Genomic DNA, 19,421 nt, shown 5'->3' with positions numbered 1-19,421 from the left:
AATCACTTTTTGCTTGCCTGCACCGTTTTTCAAATAGCTAATAATTTGGGACCTCACGACTACCATGACCATTTGTCTTAACCGCTAATACTTGTTTCTGTCATAGGTGAGCTATGCATTGTGAATCTTGGACCTGTGCATATGTAATGTGTAATTTTCAGACATATTTGTAGGCTCATACAGTTGAATGTATGGGCTTTTGTTAAGTGGGTTTTTTTGTTGATTTTTCTTTCTTTTCTTTTTTTTTTGTTCACTGAGCCAAAAACAGGACATACTCTGTTTTGTAGAAGTGGCATTGCTACATCAATGCAGATAACATTTAGCATGATGGAAGATTGTTCAGAAATGTGGAGAAAGAGCTGTAGTCTCATTAGAGTGATACTGTAGCTTTTCTGTAGCTTTAAGTCGTATACAGAAAAACATTTGGGAGCAGACTTTTGTGGGACTCAAGCTGTGTCATTTTTCAGCTGAAATGATACTTTTTTTTTTTTTGTAACACTTTAAGGCCCCTTATTTATCATTTTATAAGCAGCATACAAATATTAAATAAATAGTTTGTAGTTATAAGCAGATAGAATGACATTAAGTGTATTTTAATGCAATTATAACTTCTATAATGACATATTTTATACTCTTCCAGCTGTTTTGCTATATTATCAATCATTATCTGTTTATACACCAGCGTCAACTAATGTGTGTCCACAGGAGGAGTTACAGTTGTTAACAAATACACTTCTATCTGCTTACAGCCACATTATAATGTGCTTATAAACATTTATTAAAAGTTTACATACTGCTTATAACTGCTAAATAGGAGGACTTGAAGTAAAGTGTTTACTCTTTTTGTTTCTAAGTCATATCCTTTTTCTTAAGACACCTATCACATGTCATATACTGTACATCCCTTTTTACAGCCATATTTCCATCAAGTGTGACATACAGGGAGAGTAATGAAAATAAATGCATTTTGGGAATAAAAAAAAAAAAAAAGTGGGGAAAAAACCATTGTAAATATCACATTGAACAAAGAGATCTTAAATTGTACTGTACTTTCTAAACCCATATAAAAATGTATCTACAATTTGTAGATATGTGTACTTTTGATTTAATAAAATAAGATTATAAAACTCAACTTTGATCTGTTTTTTTATTGGCCGGCTGCATATAGGAAACTGCTGTCAGTTGAGCCCACAGTCCCACAATGGAGCTTGACTGCTTTCATGACAACTGCCTCTCCCTTCATTGACACGCTCTGACCCAGTGGAATATTCTGGCATGCGTTCCCTTTATAATAGGGTGTAACTGAATCCTTTTATATTCAAAACCCAAATCTACTGTTGATGGTCACAAGTAATGAGCCTTGATATTGATGGATCGGCTGGTGTGCCGACCTGATGACAGACCAGCAGCTGCACTGTGACTCTTATTATTTCTGCAGCTGACATAATAGAAGATAAATAGGATGTGGACTGGATATGCAGTAATGCTTCATTGAAATATTGGTGTTTTTGTGTTTTTATTACAAGTTAAACAAATCCAACCTGTCAACAGTAATGTTAAAGACGTGATGTATCTACTGTTAAACTGTCTGGATGCTAAATGTCAACGTCTGATAAACTATGAGTAAGATCATAATCTTGTTTGCAGTTTTGTTTTTACAAAATGAAATAGGTCAGCAAAAATAGATGTAGATGTCCTCAGTAGGAGGACTGTTGCTTTTTAGTGGAGATGTCAGAATTCCTCCACTTTCCACACAGTCTGCATTATTATAAGTCCATCTCCAGGTGCTCTTCTGATTAAGAAAGGCACAAGATTGCTTCATTTCTTTATATCCTTATGTGGAAGGTGCTGTGAACAAAAAAAAGGTATAGTTTGAGTTCTTCATTAGTGGTAAAAACACAGAAAAAAAGGAGTTAAAAGGAGTTCTGTATTGTGTGTAGGTGAGTTAAACCTTCTTTATGGTTTGATAAGTAGTTTCTACCTGAGGAAGTCTGGCGCTCGCACAATCATGTGCTGGAAGTCCTCCAGTGACAGTTGTCCATCGTTGTCCAGGTCGGCTTCGTCGATCACCTTCTCACACACCATCCTCACCTCGTCCTCCGTCAGCTCGTTTCGTGTCAGCTTGTTGAGCGTCTTCTCCAAGTCTGATTTGCAGATGAAGTCATCATTGTTGAAATCTTCAAAAAGAACCGGAAATATTAGAAGATATCTAGACAGGAAATGATCGATTTGTCTACAACTTTTTAAAGGCAAAAATAGCGATTTTTCTCTTTTTCCTGCCCTTTTAAAATGTTTATTTGCCTGTCTTCTTTTTCTTATATGATGTCCATTTTGGCTTGAGGACATTTTGATTGACATGCCACGGATTAAACGATTATTTAAGAAAAGAATCCTAAAAAAAATAATTTTAATTGATAATCAAGTAATCTAAAATTGCCGTAGCCTTACAGATATCCATCAAATTAACACAATTCTCACTTAAGCTTACGTCAGTTTACATCTCAGTTGACATTTTGTTACAATATTCAGTGTATTCAAATTCAAAATGTAAAAGAAATTATGAAGATGACTTTTTCCCTTCGTATTTAAATGTAAATTAAATGAATATAATCATGTTTAGACAGTGATTAAACATATTTGTCTTGACTTACATTTTCACCCAGCACCCCGTACATCATTAACAAGTATCTTGAGTCTTGTTCACCATAAAGCACCTATACGTTTACAGTATGTCACCCTCCTATGTTGAGCTGAATAATGAATGAAAAGTTTCCTTGACCCATGACCCATGTCTTTGACCAGCTCTTTGCCTCCATAATAGGCTGGTTAATCATTTATAGCATCCCATGCACCATCCGTCATGCTTTAAGCTCCATAATCCTTCACCATGCCCCCCTTTCAGATGCTTGCATAACATTAAAACACAAGATTCCCTTATTTCATAAACTTATTGGGGAAATGTTAGTTGACAGTTAAAGTTTATACAAGAGATTGAATAATTTGCCCAAAATTGAGGTCTATTTTTGGTTGATCTGTGTGTTCAGTTCAGTTCAGTTCAAAGTATCAAAAACATAATCACATGTAAAAACAAGACCAGAAGAAATCACAAGCAACAATCAAGTCAGGCTGAATTGAAACCACTAAGGAAATAATTTAAAACTGTGATTCGGTGTAGCAGGGTTATTGCTCTGGGGACAAAGGAGTTTCTGGTCCTGTTACATTTGTGAAATGGAACTCTAAATCTCCAGCCAGGGAGGAGAGTCTCAAAGTAGCAGTGGAGGGGGTGGCTTACACAGTCTAGTATGCACCTAGCTTTATTGAGGACCTGCTTCTCAAAGATGGCTATGAGAGAAGTCTGCGGAGGTTCCACTAAGCTTACCAGCGACCTTCACAATGTGGCCCTTTTGGTTTTTATCCCTGACACAAATGCTATCAAACCAGGCGATAAAAGAAAAAGTAAACAGATTCAGTAAAAGACTTAAAATGAAACATCAGTTTCTTGTCCACATTAAAATAATTCAGTTTTCTCAAGAAGTACAAATGTTGTTGTCCCTTCCTACAGACAGCCTGAGAGTTAACATCAAATTTTAACTTATTGTCAATCACTGTTCCCAAATACTTATATTATATATGGTCAGTGAATTCTATTTGACTCCATTTAATATATGTGTGTAGGGTTGAGCAGGTTTGGGATCTTCCAAGGTCAATAACCATGTCCTTAGTCTTAGAGGGGGTACCACTGTACAAACTCATCTACCACTGCCCATGTTGAGACCCGTTTTTATGGAGAAGACAATAACAGTATATTTAATTTTTACATGTTATGGGACAAAACTAGGAAGCTATTTTTGAACTCCTTGATGTGATTTTAAAAGTTGTACCACTTCTTCAGACGTTACCATAAATCTTGAAAGCGTAGTAGGCCTTGAGGTCACGTGGTGCCATCTCACTCAGGACTGAGAACATGTCCAAGAAGTCGTCCAGAGTCATGTTTCCCTCTCCGTCCTCGGAGAAAACCTCAGCGATCCTCTGACGAAAGGGGTTGTCCTGGACAGCAGAGAGCCAAAACAGGTGTGACAAAACCCTCTGTGAGCAATTCATACAGACTTGTGAACTGGTGCATGGTGAGACAGGATTTGATGGCTCCCATTTGTTCATTTGAATTTATATCTCATATTCTTGTCTGATTTTTGTTTTTTGTGTGCAGTGCTCTTTATTTTATTTAAAATAGGCTGTAATGATGTCACAATTTAAAATAACAAATGACTACAAGGAGGAAGAATAATGCTCACAGTCTCACTCTCCCTTTCTCAGGACATGTCAGTGACCAATGTGTTAACACACTTGTTTACCATGCTGTCATTGTGTAAAGAGGCATATAATTGACCCATTTCCAACAAGTGTGCCCTGAGGGACCCACTAGCATTCTTCAAGTTTAAAGGAGTCGGGTAACATATAACCTTTCAAAGAATTCTGTCGATTAGTTGGCCATCAATTATGGATTGGGAACACAGGGAGAGCGGGTCTGCAGGGTGTGCGTGGAGCAGTGGGTCTACCTTCAGCTCTGGCATGCTGCCAATCAGTTCATATGGCAACTTCACATCTGGGTGGTTGGTGTAGTCAAGGGGAACAAGCTGAGGTGCCAAATCCCGATAACGATAGAACAGTCTGGAGTAGGGAAAGGTTTAAAAAATTTACTTTCAATATTGGATTACAAGATATCTTCTGTATTATATAGTGGCGTATTAATGAGGACCGGTTGTCATTAAAGAAACTTTGTGTTAGTAGTAATTATCGGTAATAAAAGCTTGTTTTTCCAACAAACACAGAAACATGTATACATTCACTACAGTAAAGTTCCCTTAATATTTTTTCTAAAAGCATATTTACAAGCAATACTGTAAACATCATATGATCTCAGTGGTAGTCCCCACTGAAGGACAGGTCTCCTGATACTGTAGTTTAGAGTTACAGTACAGTATTGTGCAGATGTTACACTAACAATGACTCATGATTCTGTACTATTTCCACATCAGTGTAAACAAAATCTTCTCACCTGAGAATTTCTTTTCTTGTAAAATATGTGCAGTCCTGCAAATCCAATCACATCATGGTGAAAAAGTGCAGTTATTGCAAAGACTACTAGGATGCAGCTGTTATACAGCATGATGCAAAACTATATGCTTAGTACAGTGGTGGAAGAAGTATTCAAGAAGTAATAGTAGACATGTCAAACTATAAAAATACTTCAGTACAAGAAAAATACTTGTATGTATAGTAAAAGTACAGAGTATACAAAGTAATAGTACTACTTTTTACATCATCGTATCATTGGTTTATTATTATTGATGCATTAACATGTAAGCAGTACTTTAATCTGTACTAATGCATGGATTCTATGCTGATCATGTTTTGTATATCAAATCTGAGTATGGAGAGTAACTTTATCTTCTACCACTGGTTTTATATGCAAATAGAATTCATAATTAAACATTTTAACAATTAAATAAAAAGAAGACAGTAATTCTGTATGTTCACTAACTTTATACTTCAAATTGTCTCATAATATTATGTCAACAGTTACTGTCAGGAAAGGTTTGTGCTAGTTCAACACCATCCTGAAGGAGGCACAACATGACCCTGGATCCTCATTTCAAACATAGAAAGTTCGTTAGAGCCTCTTTTGTATATCTACCTTTGTTTACCTTTGACCTATGGATAATAATGATAAGAGAAACATCATTTAAACTGAGTGAGGATAATGTTCTCTTTCAGTAAGAAACTGGAGTGACACCAACCTGATAAGCATCTAGCTGTTGTGCTGTAAAGATGGTCTGTTTATTTCCCATGTCTGAGCTCGCAAACACCGAGGCTCAGGTCCATCGCTGATCCTGCATCAAGTGCTTTTTAGGGTGTGTGGATATGTCAGATATGAAATACTGGGACAAAAGGAAGCCAGAGCCAAAGAGGAGATCAGGTGTCGGGCTGCCACAGGGCCCTTTGGTCCCCATTATAATGGCAGCATTTCATCGTTTTCTCCATTGTGAATAGCAGCCCCTTTGACAATGAACAAGGGCTGTCGTCCAGCATCATGCCAAGTGCTATCAACCCTCTTTAGTGCCATTCGATGGCCAACGCCTTGGTCACTGCTCAGGTTACACTCTTTGGAGACAGGGTTTTGTCGTGGGCAAATAGAGTTTTTGATGGGACACAAGTTCAGTTTTTAGCTGGGAACTTCATTATTTGACATTTATGCAATGATCTACTACATTTTCAAGTTCAGCTTTAGAAGCAGACAGTAAATATATGCCCTAAACTGACTGAATGTGAAAAGGATGTACTTTGCACAAGAACTGAGCATTCAGACCCAAGGCACTAAAATAAAATATTGCCTTTGATCCTGCAATCATAAATCTTTGATCCTGCAATCATAAATCATGATAGCCGACGTACAGTTGCAGTCCAGGACACATGCACGTATATGCATGTACTCTGCTGATGATTTATAGTCCCACAAAGACAGCTTAATTTTGCCCATTGATTTATACATTTCATTTGAAAACTACATATGAATTACTTTTGTCAAGGCACTCTATGATCAGGACTCCTTGAGAGGTCCTAAAACAAAAGACGCTCTGCGGTCTGGTAACACGACTTCTAAAGAAATTGAATACTTCACAGTTTCTGGAGAGGTGCAGATGAGGTGCTGCAGATTTTGGTGTGTCCTCTCATCACATCTAGTCTGATTGCAGGTAACATCTACGGATGTTACCACATATGGCACAAAAAACATAACATTACAGTGAATTAAAAAGGCAATATCAAAAGTAACAAAATATTAGAAACCATCAAAATATAAGCAACACCACCAACTACAGCCTAAATCTACTTGTTATAAGCTTCACAGATGTAGGATTCATTGTAGTGATGTTAGGACTGCACATACAAATGTACAAGTGTGTTGGTTACTCAGTATGTCTTTGTTTTAGTTTTCTATCTAATCATCAATCATGAAACCATTGTACATGTGTGTTCAATAAGAGGGTGTTTACCATGACAAATGTTCCCCTTGAATTAGCAAAGTTCTTTTCATATAGCCTACTGTAAAAACTGAAAAGCTTGTTCAATTTTTATAACACAACAGTGTTTCAGGAAACACATGAAGCAACTGCAAAATTAAATGAAAAAATTGTGTTTTTGGTTTTGCTGTTGTGTTTTCTGAAATGTAGTGTTTTGCACCTCAGGGCCACCATATTTATAGTGCAATTATAGTAATTCAATCGGTATCAATGGGATTACATTTTTAAGTTACAACATGTTATTATTTCACTTTTGCTATCTGTAGACAGAAAGGCTTATGGAAAAATTAGGTTTCAGACTCTTTGCTAATACTCGATGACCACCCTCCTGACTGTGTTCACTGGTATTGTCTTAATTGCTCTAATTCAGCTGGGGAGATTACCTGGGAACTCCTCGCTGACCTCTGGTGGTAAAGTGGAGTCTGTGCAGACTGTGGATGCATTTCTGGATCTTATCAGGTGGGCTGAGAGAGTATCATGACTTGTAATGGCTTTACTGCGAATATAATAGATGACAGTACCAATGGCAGGCACCTCAGATGGGGCCAATATTTTGGGTTTATTGGTTTTCCTCATCCTCTTCAGCCTCATCACTATGGAGAATGAAGGAAAGCCTCTGAGGGACTTCTTTGGCTGCCTGAATATAGCCACCATTCATCTGGTAAACATTGTCATCCGGTAAGAGCAACACAAATAATAGGTGGTATTGAAATGTCACTGAAGTTAAAATATACCCTTGCTTTTGCCCCATACAATGATTTTTTCTTACTAAAGCATCTTTTCTGTATCTCACCTTTCTACAACATGGACTCTATTACTCATTTACAAATAGAAATAATAATATCAGGCCAAAAGGATCCAATCTATTCTGGCCTTGAGACAATACAAACAAACAGCAAACACTACAGAAGTCAGATTAAGGAGTTTTTATTGTGTATTCAGTATAAATGAAAAAAGTGACTTTTTCACCATTTTATAGGCAAGGCAAGGCAAGCAAAGCAGATTTATTTATATAGCGCACCCCCCCCCCCCCCCCCCCCCCCAGCCCCCACATGCTAATACATCTCAAATATGTCATTCTTTCCCTTATGTGTCTTCAGGCTTAAAAATAATCACATTTCACTGAACTGAAACAGTGCAATTAATTATGATCAACACTATTTTCACCCTGAATGTATCCGGAGACATGGTGGTTTTGGTCAAGTCATGCTTACAAGTTCCTAACCTCAGAAGTTCCTGTGTGCTTGTCGACAAAGATCATCTGAGGACAACTGCCAACTTGATGAATGATTGTATCAGTGTGGGTGTAGGGCAGCATCTGTGTAGACATGAACTGTAGAGTTCAAGTCCTGCTGAATGATGTTTTGTGGGAAAAAAACAGATACCTGCTGACTCAGAGGCAATACTGACCTTCATTCTTTTCAAGCAACAGGTCATATGTTTATTTAAGCACAGAGAGTGCTTCAATATACATTTTGAATCTGAATCTAATTTTTATTATAGAAAATAATGATGTGTTTTTTTTTTTTTCATTTCAGCTTTCAAATAGAAATACTGCAGGGATTTTGCAGAATTGTTCCAGCATGTGTTTGACTAATTTTGGACCATCTTTGACTAATTGTTGCACCATTTTGTCAGTCAAGTAGTTCAACAATCAGGAAATAATCAATCAGGAATAATGTAACATTTTTCGGTGAAAACAAATCTGCGAAATAAATCTACTCTGTCATGTTTTGTTTACACCATTTATTCTGACTGCGTAATCATTCACAACAGAAAACATAAAATATACATATTTACATCTTTCACATGATATCACTTTTATCACTGTCATATATTATAATTTTTTTTCCATATTTACATATATTACAATGCAGCATGTGGGCCTCAGCACATCACACATTATTTGAGTTTTAAAGGGCAGCTTGAACCAAAACCTGATTTACATTATATTTTTAATCTATGCAGCCCAACACCAGTAACCAGTTGAGAGATGTCAGTGGCAGCCGCAGCTTCCAGCCACCATGTCGTTATACTGTTTAAGCACAACATTCTCATCATCATCGAAGTATAGCAAGTTGATAGAGAAGAGCTTGTCGGGCACGCAGCATGGTGTCTCGATGCCTTTGATCAGCTTCAGGGCGTTGATGATGGACTGGACAGTGGCGTGGTTGGTTGGCCTCATGTTCTGACCCAGAGGGAAGGGGCAGGAGCCTTTGCAGTGGTATGCATTGTAACCACGGGGAGACACAATCCAGCCAGACCAGCCGATTTCCTCGAAATCCACGTAGAGGGGCAGGCGCTGGCAAGGCATAGACATACCTTCCTCCTCGCTGTAGTCCAGGGAGCGGGCACTGCGAGACGGGCCGGACATGGGGGCCTGGAGCAGGCTGGAAGTGGCTTCAGTATTGTTTGGGTCTGGTGGAGGAAAGGAGAGGCTTTTCATTAGAAATCACAGTATTTTATATCTTCTAGAGTTACAGAAGGTTCCCAGAATGCAAATTTAAGCTATGTTGTGGAATTACAGAGAACACAATCAACAAGTCTCACCTGTGCTCTCAAGAGTGGTGGAGCGGCGGCCATCATCAGTGAAGAGGACCAACATGGGCTGCTTGCTCTGGTGGTGGTTGCGTCCTGAAGCGAAGCGGATCAGTTTCATTTCCATTGGGCTTCCTCCCAAGGTCCGGACCACCACATGGAGCCCCAGGTTACTGCCTTCATCTACCATCCAGGAACGGACCTTCATAAATAAGTTCATATAAGTTATTTAAAACACATTTAGGCAGCTGCAATCAGAATTCAACTACAGTAGTTAATGCAGACATTGAAGAGAAGTAGATACTTACAGCTTGTGTAATGGTGAACACCTCCCAACCAGTAGAGTGGACTGGGATGAGTCGAGAAGACAGCAACTTCCTCTCCTGTGTGTTGTTGTTTTTGGTGGTGTCAAGCAGCTGATAAACACTAACCTGAGTAAAACAGAGTTAATGTAGCCAAAGTTAGTCACAACCCAGGTTGAAATTTGCATTAAATCATTCATTTATCCAGATTTGATCATTTAACTTTGTGCTTTACATACCTGACAGAAATGATGTCTGTTGAATGTCAGTGTTGCCTGAGGTCGCAGCTTGAAAAGATGGAGCTCTGCAGTGAGAATCTTCTCGGTTCTTGCAACTGTGGATAAATTGAACCTGAACTCCACCTGTTCACTGCGCACTGCAATAGAAATCATACATCATTAGAAACGAGGGCCAACGCGATTACATTTCATTTGTCTACTATTGCAAGCTTCAAACGCATGCATGCTCAACTCTGATCTTACATTTGTCAAAGAAACTGCGGACAGTATTCCCCTCCAGAAGATAAGGGTCCTTGGTCACGCCGTCCACATCAGCTACCGTGTTGTACAGATCGAGCATATACTGAGGTGGCTGCTTGTGTCCATGGATAGCAGGGGGGTCCTCCATCCCAAAAACCTCCAAAAGTCTCTTTATGGCAGCTGAGCGGACTTCCTCTGGTTCATTCTCGGCGGTGAAATGATTCTCCAGGTAATTGAGTGAAGGCCGTGCAGCGGTGCACACCAAGGTAGCAAAGGTGACCACAAACATCAACATCTTTGAGCCGCGAGTAGTTTCCTTGTGCATCGGTGTCCTGAAACCTCACAGTCAGCCAGCAGCTTGGAGTTGGAGTGACTGCCGTGTCCTGGAAACTCGACTTTTTATATCAAATACCCCCATTCCCTCTTCAGTGCCCCCAAACTCTTGGTAAACAGCAGTAAAGATGCTATTTGGTCGCAAATGTAAATCACCAATCAGCGAATGTAAAGGGAGACTAATGGCGGTGTTAACAAGGTGTGAACCCGATTGTAGATTTCATAAAAGCCCATTGTCCCCACGTCTGGCAATAAAGCCTCAAATAAACTAAATTCAGCTCGACACTTAACGACGAGTGAGTTTGCCTGTCTTGGAACACAGGTTTTTTCTGATATATCAATTTATAGTGGAAGAAAATGTAAAAAAAAGTGAAGCGAATAAACTTTGAGCTGATCTCATGAGGAAGTGCTGTCGCCGTGGGAGGTTAACTGTGCCCAAATGAATCCATTAATTAAGAATAATGGGCACAGTGTCTTAGGTGGAAACCAATTACTCCGATAAAGAGAGGGGTGTCATAGGCTACACGTCTTGAGATTTACATAACTGCTTATTCAGTTACAGCTGGATAATCAGCAAATTTCAACGTTTTTTATATGTAAAAGCCCATTAACTCCAGCTGGACTGATCGTGCATGGCACTTGAGCGGCAGTAAAAAAGTTGCCCATCACCTCTCCATGTGCAGAAATAATTAAAAGCTTCTCAAAATTCCACAAAACAGCTCTGAATTCAGAGGTCAGTTATTCTTTAAAACTGCTCGTTTTCATTTATTCTTCAAAGCCAACCTAGATGATTTATAGGAAACTCAGAAATGGCGCACTGTGCCATTTGGCGCCTTTGATCTTTACGCACAATTACGCACGAGCAAATGACAGATTGAGACAGAAAAAAGCTTCCCCCACTGTAGTAAACGTTTAAGGCATCAAAGTATTTGTGTGCATGGCACCTTGCAAGCAAGCCATAAAACTAAATCTCTTTAGATGACACAGAAAACTGTGACACAAACGTGTTGTTTCACACGTTTATATCAAAATACGGACCTATTGACTCATTGCACGTGTGTTTTTTCAAAGGGACATTTGCAAAATTGGTTGGCTTTTCATGATGTCCCTTCTAGTTTCTTCAAAGCTTCACCTTCACTTCGCAACTACAAAGTCTTGATGCTGATTAAAATTTCAGATTTCAGAAAGTCTTACAGTTTTTCATTATTTAAATGGTAATCTATACAGTCAATACTTGCTTCAATTAACTTTTCTGCACTGACCAGAATTTCACATACTGATTACATTTTATAGTAGTGTCTATAGTAATTTGAGGGTGGGTAACACAGACAATTTGTTCTGTGGGAGAATGTCTTAGGTACAGTTTTCTTTGTAATATTCCTGGGATAACTTTCCAAACACATTTTTTTGTTTTATTTGCAGTTTGTGTTGTACAATAAAAAGTCTTCACAGATTGTTATGGTATTAAATTTATTTACAAAATTAGCATTTTACATATATTACATATAATACAATAATACTTTAGGGTAGCAAATTCTTGAACAAATGTCCCAATGATTTGAAGGGGTTATGCAGGGTTATCCACTGTCACAGCTTTGGAGCACAGTAGATATTAAGAGTTGTTTTCCAATAGAGGGCGCTGTGTTCAGTTTTGGCAAAGACAGGAAGTGATGGAGAGGACAGTGCGCATCTGCCCATGCTGGTTGAGGAAGCTGTGACTCTCATAGCCCTGAGGAACGCAGGAGTTGGATTTTCTTTCAGCCCACAAGTGGCAAATTTCTGGATCAGATGGACTCCTGCAACAGAAAAATGTCAACTTCATATGTGAAGCTCTTCTGTCCTTGTATAATGTTATATGACTCAGTCCACTGACATTTTTATAGTTTTTACTGTTTGTTCCAAACAGGAGGATTCCTTTCCAAACTTTACATGAACTTATTATGATTGTGTTCAATAATATCTTGACAATAACATACAACAATGCAATACATTAGATATTGAATTATTAAAGAAAAGAAAAATTAGTCCCAATTACATCCACATTAAAAAACTCAAATACTTTTTATACCTTTTTTAAAAAAAATACTTTTCCTCCTTAAAATGTAACTATAGTTATATAATGAAGAAATTTTAGCTATGTTTGGAATGTGAACCTCTTCCTATGTTCATGTATTTAAGACAAAGTTGCACTGTTAGAAGTCTGCTACAATCACAAAGTAAAGCAGAAGTTACAAATGGAACATATGGTGTAGGAATTAACCTTAAAAAGCCAACATGCTGAGTGCAGAAGGTGTTAGAGCTCACAGGCAATTGTTATGAGAGGTGTAGAGGAGGTGTGTGTGCGTGTGTGTGTGTGTGTGTGTGTGTGTGTGTGTGTGAGAGAGAGAGAGAGAGAGAGAGAGAGAGAGTGTGTGTGTGTGTGTGTGTGTGTGTGTGTGTGTGTGTGTGTTTGTGTGTAGCAGCTGTGTTCGTACTTACCTGAGAAGGCATCGGTTTCCTGTAGTGCAGCCTCCCATACATCTGCCCACATCTATTTCCTGTGGAAAATTAGCAACACAGAGAGAGAGCAATCAGCTCACAGCTGGTCACAAATATTGACCCAGTGGATTTGGTGGCCAGCTGCTGTTTAGCATGTTAACTGCTTTGATTCAACACCTGCAGGAACCATTTGTGTTTGCACCTTTGGTGCTGAGCCAGAGCAGACGACTGAGACTAAATAGTGTCTCCAAGAATTAAGCTTCAGCTGCCTCCATCAAACCATTCATTTCATTTCTGTTAAAATCACAAATAATGACTTTCACTTTTGTGGCACTCTGAGGGTTGTGAATGCACTTTGTAAGATGTTCCTTAATTTTGCATGTTGACTGGTGCAAGCTGCTGAGAGTAGATGAATCCATTTGTTTCTCTGTTTGCTTCACGGAGAGACCCATAATATAACACTATGACCCATAAAACAGTTTAAATCAAGTTTTTAATGTTTTCCTGCAGAAAACAAGAGCCTGGACTCTTTTTAAATCTCTCAGTCTATCATGTGTATTGTGCATGAACTTCACATCCTAAAGTTTCCTCAGAACAGGATGTGTGGTGCCAGCCACTTGTCAGTGGATTAGCTTGATTAAGTGCTGTCTTCCACACATGTGTCTGATGAATAAAGATGCTTCATTACTGTCTGGCACCCCAACTACTCCTCTCATCTCATTTCCTCTCATCTTGATCACAAAAGGTAGTGTGAAACCAGCATTACAAATGAATCACTCTCCTAGTGTTACTTATACCATGCTACTCAAAGAAAAAATGACCTCATGTTTAAAGGCTGGATTCAAATATAAAACTGAAGTAGGGTATGTTGTGGGTGAATGTGGATAATAAAATAATAATATTTTTCAGGGTTACAAAAGGAGGAGCCTTTGTTTTAGTGACTTACTTTGAGTCTCTCCTCTTTGACTCCGTCCGCATGGTGGACTATTTCATAGTAATACTCCACATATGGGACCCTGTAGCAGCTCTCCTTCAGCTCACAGGCTGCCACTGTCTGGATGAGGTCCACTTTGTTGGGTGTTTCCACCAAGGCTGAGTCAAACTTAGTGGGGACACAGGAGAATCCCTCTGTGAGTGAAAGAAAAGTGAAAAGTTAGAGCTATATAGGAGGAAGATGATCCAAATTATAATCCAAATGTAAACAAGAGTTGTCACACCTCAGGAAAATTCAAACCACAGGATTAGCTCTTTAAATCCCCAATTGATTGAAATGATTGTCTTTTAACACACCAGAAAACAATTTCATGTAAAACTGTTTTTTTCTCTCTGATGCTGTTAAATGTTTGTTTACATCAGTTATGTTTGAACACAGCAGAAAAAAAGTGGCCTATATCTTTAATAATGCATACAAGTATTTTTTCATTCCTAAATCAAAGTCTTCAAGGATGAATTTGGTTAAGATGTATAAATGATTAACTCTGACTAACTGTAAGTTCAGTAAATTATGGTGAAACCAATGTTAACAGTGCTGACTTTCAGCCTCCAGTGAATATCAATCAGTGCTGTTTTAATCTTGAACTCAGTCCACAAACTATAAATGATGTAGTTCAACATGTAGAAATGCATCAACAGACACTGTTCCCTTATTATCAAGGTAGTTAAAAAAAGATATGTACAAGCAGTTAAAATGCTTAATTTTATCTGGATGTAAAGTTTAATTCCCTTGAAAGCCAAAAAAATTTAATTACTTAATTTTCCTTTTCCAATCACACTTGCTTAAATATTTTTTGCATAATTTAAAATGCACTTAAACCACTGAAAGTCGACAAACTAATTTAATTCAAACATTACATTTTGTTTAAAATAGGTTCATATGGAACTAACTGAATATATGAGCTATATGGGAACTGCATTATCTTCATCACTCATTTCATTCACATTTAATGAGCGGATCTTCAGTTCAGCATCCCTTCCTGTTCTCTCTCACACACACACACAGACACACACACACACACACACACACACACACACATACACACACCTGGAGAGCCCTTGGACCTTGAGCATCCTCCCACGTCGATGACTGTCTCATAAGGCGTCTCAGAGTTATAGGTCCTCAGTGCGGGGACGCGGATGCACTGGCTTAGTTTGATCTCACAGTGGCACTCCTCGATGACCTCCACTTCCCGGGATCCCTCAAACAGAAGCACCCGGTCCACGCGCATCCCGGTCGGCTCACACACCTGGTTGAGCCCGCAGGAAGGCAGCTGACCCAGCGAATCAGAGCTCTCTGCAACTGCCGGTCCGCCCGTCCTAAGCTTTTTGTGAGGAGAGGGAAATGATTAGTTGGGCATGTCAAAACATGTTTTTTTGCCTTAATTAGTGCAAATGATAAAAAGGCAGTAAATCGGTATGTTTAGACTTTTATTGAATGGTTTATACAGAGTGTAATAAATGACCTTGCAAAATACGTATTTTAGTTATTTCACAGCTTTGCATGAATACTGATATTTCTCAAAAAGAAAAAGATGCTTAATGATACCACACTGACAACATTTAAGGCAGCAGAGTAACCTGACAATCACAAAGTTGCAGCGCGCCCCTGTGGTGGTTTGGGGTAATTGCATCAGCCTCCTGCACCTACTTTTTTGCTCCTGAGAAATTCCAGCATTGAGGAATGTTTTGAGGATTCCTGTTGTCCTGCTTCATGTGATGGCCTGGGTGACCCCCCACAGTGAGACCTGCACATTCCCACATCCACACTGACGGGACTCCCAGAGATGTCTGAGGACAGAAAGAAACATAATTTGCTTTGATTTGATTTGAGACAAGAACGATTATTATAATGGTTATTATTTACTTTTAAATTCCCATAACACATGCATTTGATGGCAAATTGAAACCCCTGTGTTGACTGGTGGTGAAAGGTTATCCTGAACATGAAGAGGAATGTGGGGTTTTACCTTGGCCGATGTAGACAAAGTGGCTCTGTCTTTTGCAGCACACTCTCTGTGTGAACAGGTTTCTGTGATCTCTGATGTGTTTGCTCAGTGCTCCCGTAACTAGAAAAACATAACACAAACACTCATCACTGTTGTTATCATATTACTTGATATTGGAGTAAGTATACTTTATCCTTAAAAATGTAAAACTTTTTTTTTTCAAAAGTCAATCACAGTTTTTGATTACAAGAACACAACAGTGCAGGAATCCAACTACTTTCACATCATTGACTGATAATGAAAAGCATTCAAAATACACAAGGATATGAACATTACCAGGAAAATATTTCTAAGAAAATCTCAATTAATATATTTTAGAAAATCTTAGTAATGTACATATTTAATTGAAATATTTGTTCTGGATGTGCAAGAATAAACAGATATAAAGTAATTTGACTGTGTCACTGTGCACATGCAGTTATGCATGAGAACAAATTACCATCACTTCTAGCACTTATGCCAGCCACATAACAAGGGATTATTAAGTATATTTGAGAAGACTGATGTCAGTCAAGTTAGTACATGCTTCTGTATCAATGTCACAGCAACAGAAGAATAGAGCAAACAGTACTTACAGGTCAGGTGGAGGACACACAGGAGAAGAAGGACCAGTCTGAGTACATCCATGGCTTTAGTCCGAATCTGCTCCTCAGCTGCCAAATCCTGAGTGTCCCTCTGCTCGCTGACGCCTCTGATATTTATACGGGATCAAGCTTCAGCCCCAAATGTCACCCAAAAACAAGGTCTCAAAGTGTTGTTGAGTCAAAAAAAAGGAGCTAATCAAATTTCCATGCTGAATGCTTTGTGGGATGGTGTTCTTGCAGGCAGGAGCCACTTCAAAGTAAAGCATTGAGTTTTCACCTCTTGTCTGTTTCTACAGCAGAGAGGATACAGTGGCTCGAGTGTGTCGACCAGGCCCGAGCTCACCCTAATGAAGTGCTTAAGTAGCCGTGAGCCATTAAAGCGGTGCTCATTCAAAGGCATTAATCATCTTTTATCTCAGGGGGAAGGTGTTTAGCACCTCTGACTTAAAACAAAACCTGGCCCAAACACATAAACAGGATCAGCGTGGGGGCCTGAGCCTCCCCTTCAGAAAACTCCAGCACCTTTGTGTTTATTCAACATGACACCAAATGGCCAGACCTCGCAGAACTGCCCTTCAAATCTCTGCCTCTCTTTCTCTCCAGAGGAAAGGAAAAGAATAAGAACTAGAATAAAATACTCTTTATTAATCCTGCTTTTGCACAGGCAACGTTCCAAGATAGAAACTTAAGTAAGAATACAGTTTAATAACGAAAAGACCAAGAATACACCCCATGTTGTGTCAATTATACATCTAAAAGAAGAGACCTAAATACTTTATTTTGTGTCTTTCCCAGACATCTTACATCATGCTTTTAAAAATGCAACTTTAATCACAGGAAAAAGAAGTTTACCTACAAAATAATCTTAGTATTTTACTGGTTTCCATTCATATCTTAATAAGGTGTTAGTTAATCCTTCTTTGATGTGTTGATGTGATCCCCTCATTTTCACCAGGATCAACGGATCATCGTTGGGATAGTCGTCAGCACTCAGACACCTTGATTAAGGTAACGCCTCAATGCGGTTTCAATTGTTGATTCCTTTCTTGAAGTGCAAACAAATCACGCTGCAATTCTATCATAATCCCAGTAAAACCCAGATTCTTAGTAATGAGTTGATTTAATTATCTAGATTATACAACTATAATAAAACAGTAAAAACTGTAAAGTTGGCTTGAGTTGGTTAAGTTTCAGGCCTTTAAGGGGGAGGGAAGTTAAAAATGTGTTATTATTTATAATGTGAATATATTGTATTTCTTTTGTTTCTGTCTGTATGCAACCATATTTTAGAGGTTATCAGAGGTCACAAGCTACTAAGTTTGAGACCTAATAAAAAAAGTGAGTTTGATAAGACTTGCAACTGAAATCAAGTTAAATGCTGCTATGTTTGCAAAGCAGTCTCACAATAAAGTCCATTAGTAGCATATCACATGACCTTCCTCAGCAGATGGAGTTTGCACAGTTGTTATGAAAGTATGGTTGTTCAAATGTATGGCTGAAAGCTCCAGAACAATCTCACCATAAAGTATGTTAGTACCTTAGTACTTAATGGTGGGAGATAGTTTTCCCAAGGTCAAGAATGAACTTTTTGATCTCAAAAGGCTGTGTGTTTGCTAATTTTTAAGAGTCTACAACAGTGATTAAAAAAAAATTTATTGGCTGTGTGAAACAGGTGTCAAAATGATGTTGCTTGTGAATCTTCCCTAGCCATTAAACTTTCTTAGAATATAGGCCCATTATATGTTTCCTCTTGACAGCTTTATTGAATATTTGTGTTTACTTAAATCTGTCAAAATCTCAGATAATACATTCAGTAAGTAACTTTAATTATATAGCATCTTTCAGGAGACATGACAAAGTGCTTCACAGAGGAAATAAAACAAACATAAATACAGACATTAAACAATAAAGAACTGAACTAAATTGAAAATTAAGGTTAATGAGCAAAAGTTAAGGAGCTACAACCTCAAAAATGCAGCAGTCTCCTTTATTTTTAAGCCTAGATTGAGGAACAACCAGCAAAACCTAATGAGAGGACCTCAGAGACCTGTTGGTGATGTAGGGCTGCAGTAGACCTTGACTGTAGGAAGGAGCCTGGCCGTGCAGAGCTCTACAGGTGACACAATCATGTTGATTTTTGCAGTGTTTCTTAGTTGAAAAAACAAGAGCGAATCAGATACTTGTTCCAGAGTCAGAGCCTGGTTCATAGTGACATTTAGATTTCTTACACAGAACCAACAAGGTAAAAGACCCGTATCTTTGGAACTAGACAAGGAAGGGCAGAAATAAGGATTTCAGTTTTGTCTGCATAAACTGTAAGAAATTATCTTTCATCCAATTTTTACAGTGTTTGGACAAAACTGACAGTTTAGCTACATTTTGAGGTTTAAATGAGATGTATAACTGAATATAACTGAAAATTGTGTCTTCAAAAATCTTTTCCTTCTTATTTCTCTACTGGACGAGGCTTGTCAGAACCTACAGCTAATATTACAGGGTTTTATTTTTGTCCTGAAAAATAATTTGAATTTTTTGTCATTAAATGTCGTTTCACATTTACAATCATACCTGCTCATATGCGGCCACTCTTCCCTTTTCAGTAAAGCTCTCCTCATTACATTCAGTT

At 38.4% G+C, this 19,421-nt stretch overlaps 3 protein-coding genes across 4 annotated transcripts; all 3 read right to left on the bottom strand.

Annotated features, from left to right (window-relative positions):
- Positions 1 to 1,826: 1,826 nt before the first annotated feature.
- cib3 (calcium and integrin binding family member 3) lies at positions 1,827 to 5,849 on the bottom strand. 2 transcript variants are annotated; one of them, XM_053330039.1, is made up of 6 exons: positions 5,799 to 5,849; positions 5,057 to 5,091; positions 4,557 to 4,668; positions 3,900 to 4,047; positions 1,982 to 2,177; positions 1,827 to 1,848 (listed from the first exon to the last, which is right to left on the bottom strand). In XM_053330039.1, exons 1-6 carry the CDS (start codon positions 5,847 to 5,849, stop codon positions 1,827 to 1,829), a joined length of 564 nt encoding a protein of 187 aa, XP_053186014.1. The 2 variants fall into 2 exon arrangements, with proteins under 2 accessions (XP_053186014.1, XP_053186015.1); XM_053330040.1 differs by lacking the exons at positions 4,557 to 4,668; positions 5,057 to 5,091.
- Positions 5,850 to 8,965: 3,116 nt separating this feature from the next.
- admp (anti-dorsalizing morphogenic protein) lies at positions 8,966 to 10,750 on the bottom strand. The gene is given in 5 exon segments (XM_053330144.1): positions 8,966 to 9,479; positions 9,612 to 9,819; positions 9,926 to 10,048; positions 10,159 to 10,295; positions 10,402 to 10,750. Coding segments are annotated over 5 exon segments (1,194 nt in total). The 5' UTR covers positions 10,724 to 10,750; the 3' UTR covers positions 8,966 to 9,075.
- A 1,626-nt stretch (positions 10,751 to 12,376) lies between these two features.
- On the bottom strand, positions 12,377 to 16,838 carry pnhd (pinhead). Its single transcript, XM_053330761.1, has 7 exons — positions 16,787 to 16,838; positions 16,173 to 16,271; positions 15,854 to 15,993; positions 15,251 to 15,527; positions 14,156 to 14,337; positions 13,210 to 13,268; positions 12,377 to 12,527 (listed from the first exon to the last, which is right to left on the bottom strand). The coding sequence occupies exons 1-7, from the start codon at positions 16,836 to 16,838 to the stop codon at positions 12,377 to 12,379; spliced, it is 960 nt and encodes a 319-aa protein (XP_053186736.1).
- Between the last annotated feature and the right edge of the window lie 2,583 nt (positions 16,839 to 19,421).

This window comes from Scomber japonicus, chromosome 12, assembly GCF_027409825.1.
Source record: "Scomber japonicus isolate fScoJap1 chromosome 12, fScoJap1.pri, whole genome shotgun sequence".
NCBI lineage: Eukaryota > Metazoa > Chordata > Actinopteri > Scombriformes > Scombridae > Scomber > Scomber japonicus.
This window is presented reverse-complemented; position numbering and strand designations above follow the sequence as displayed.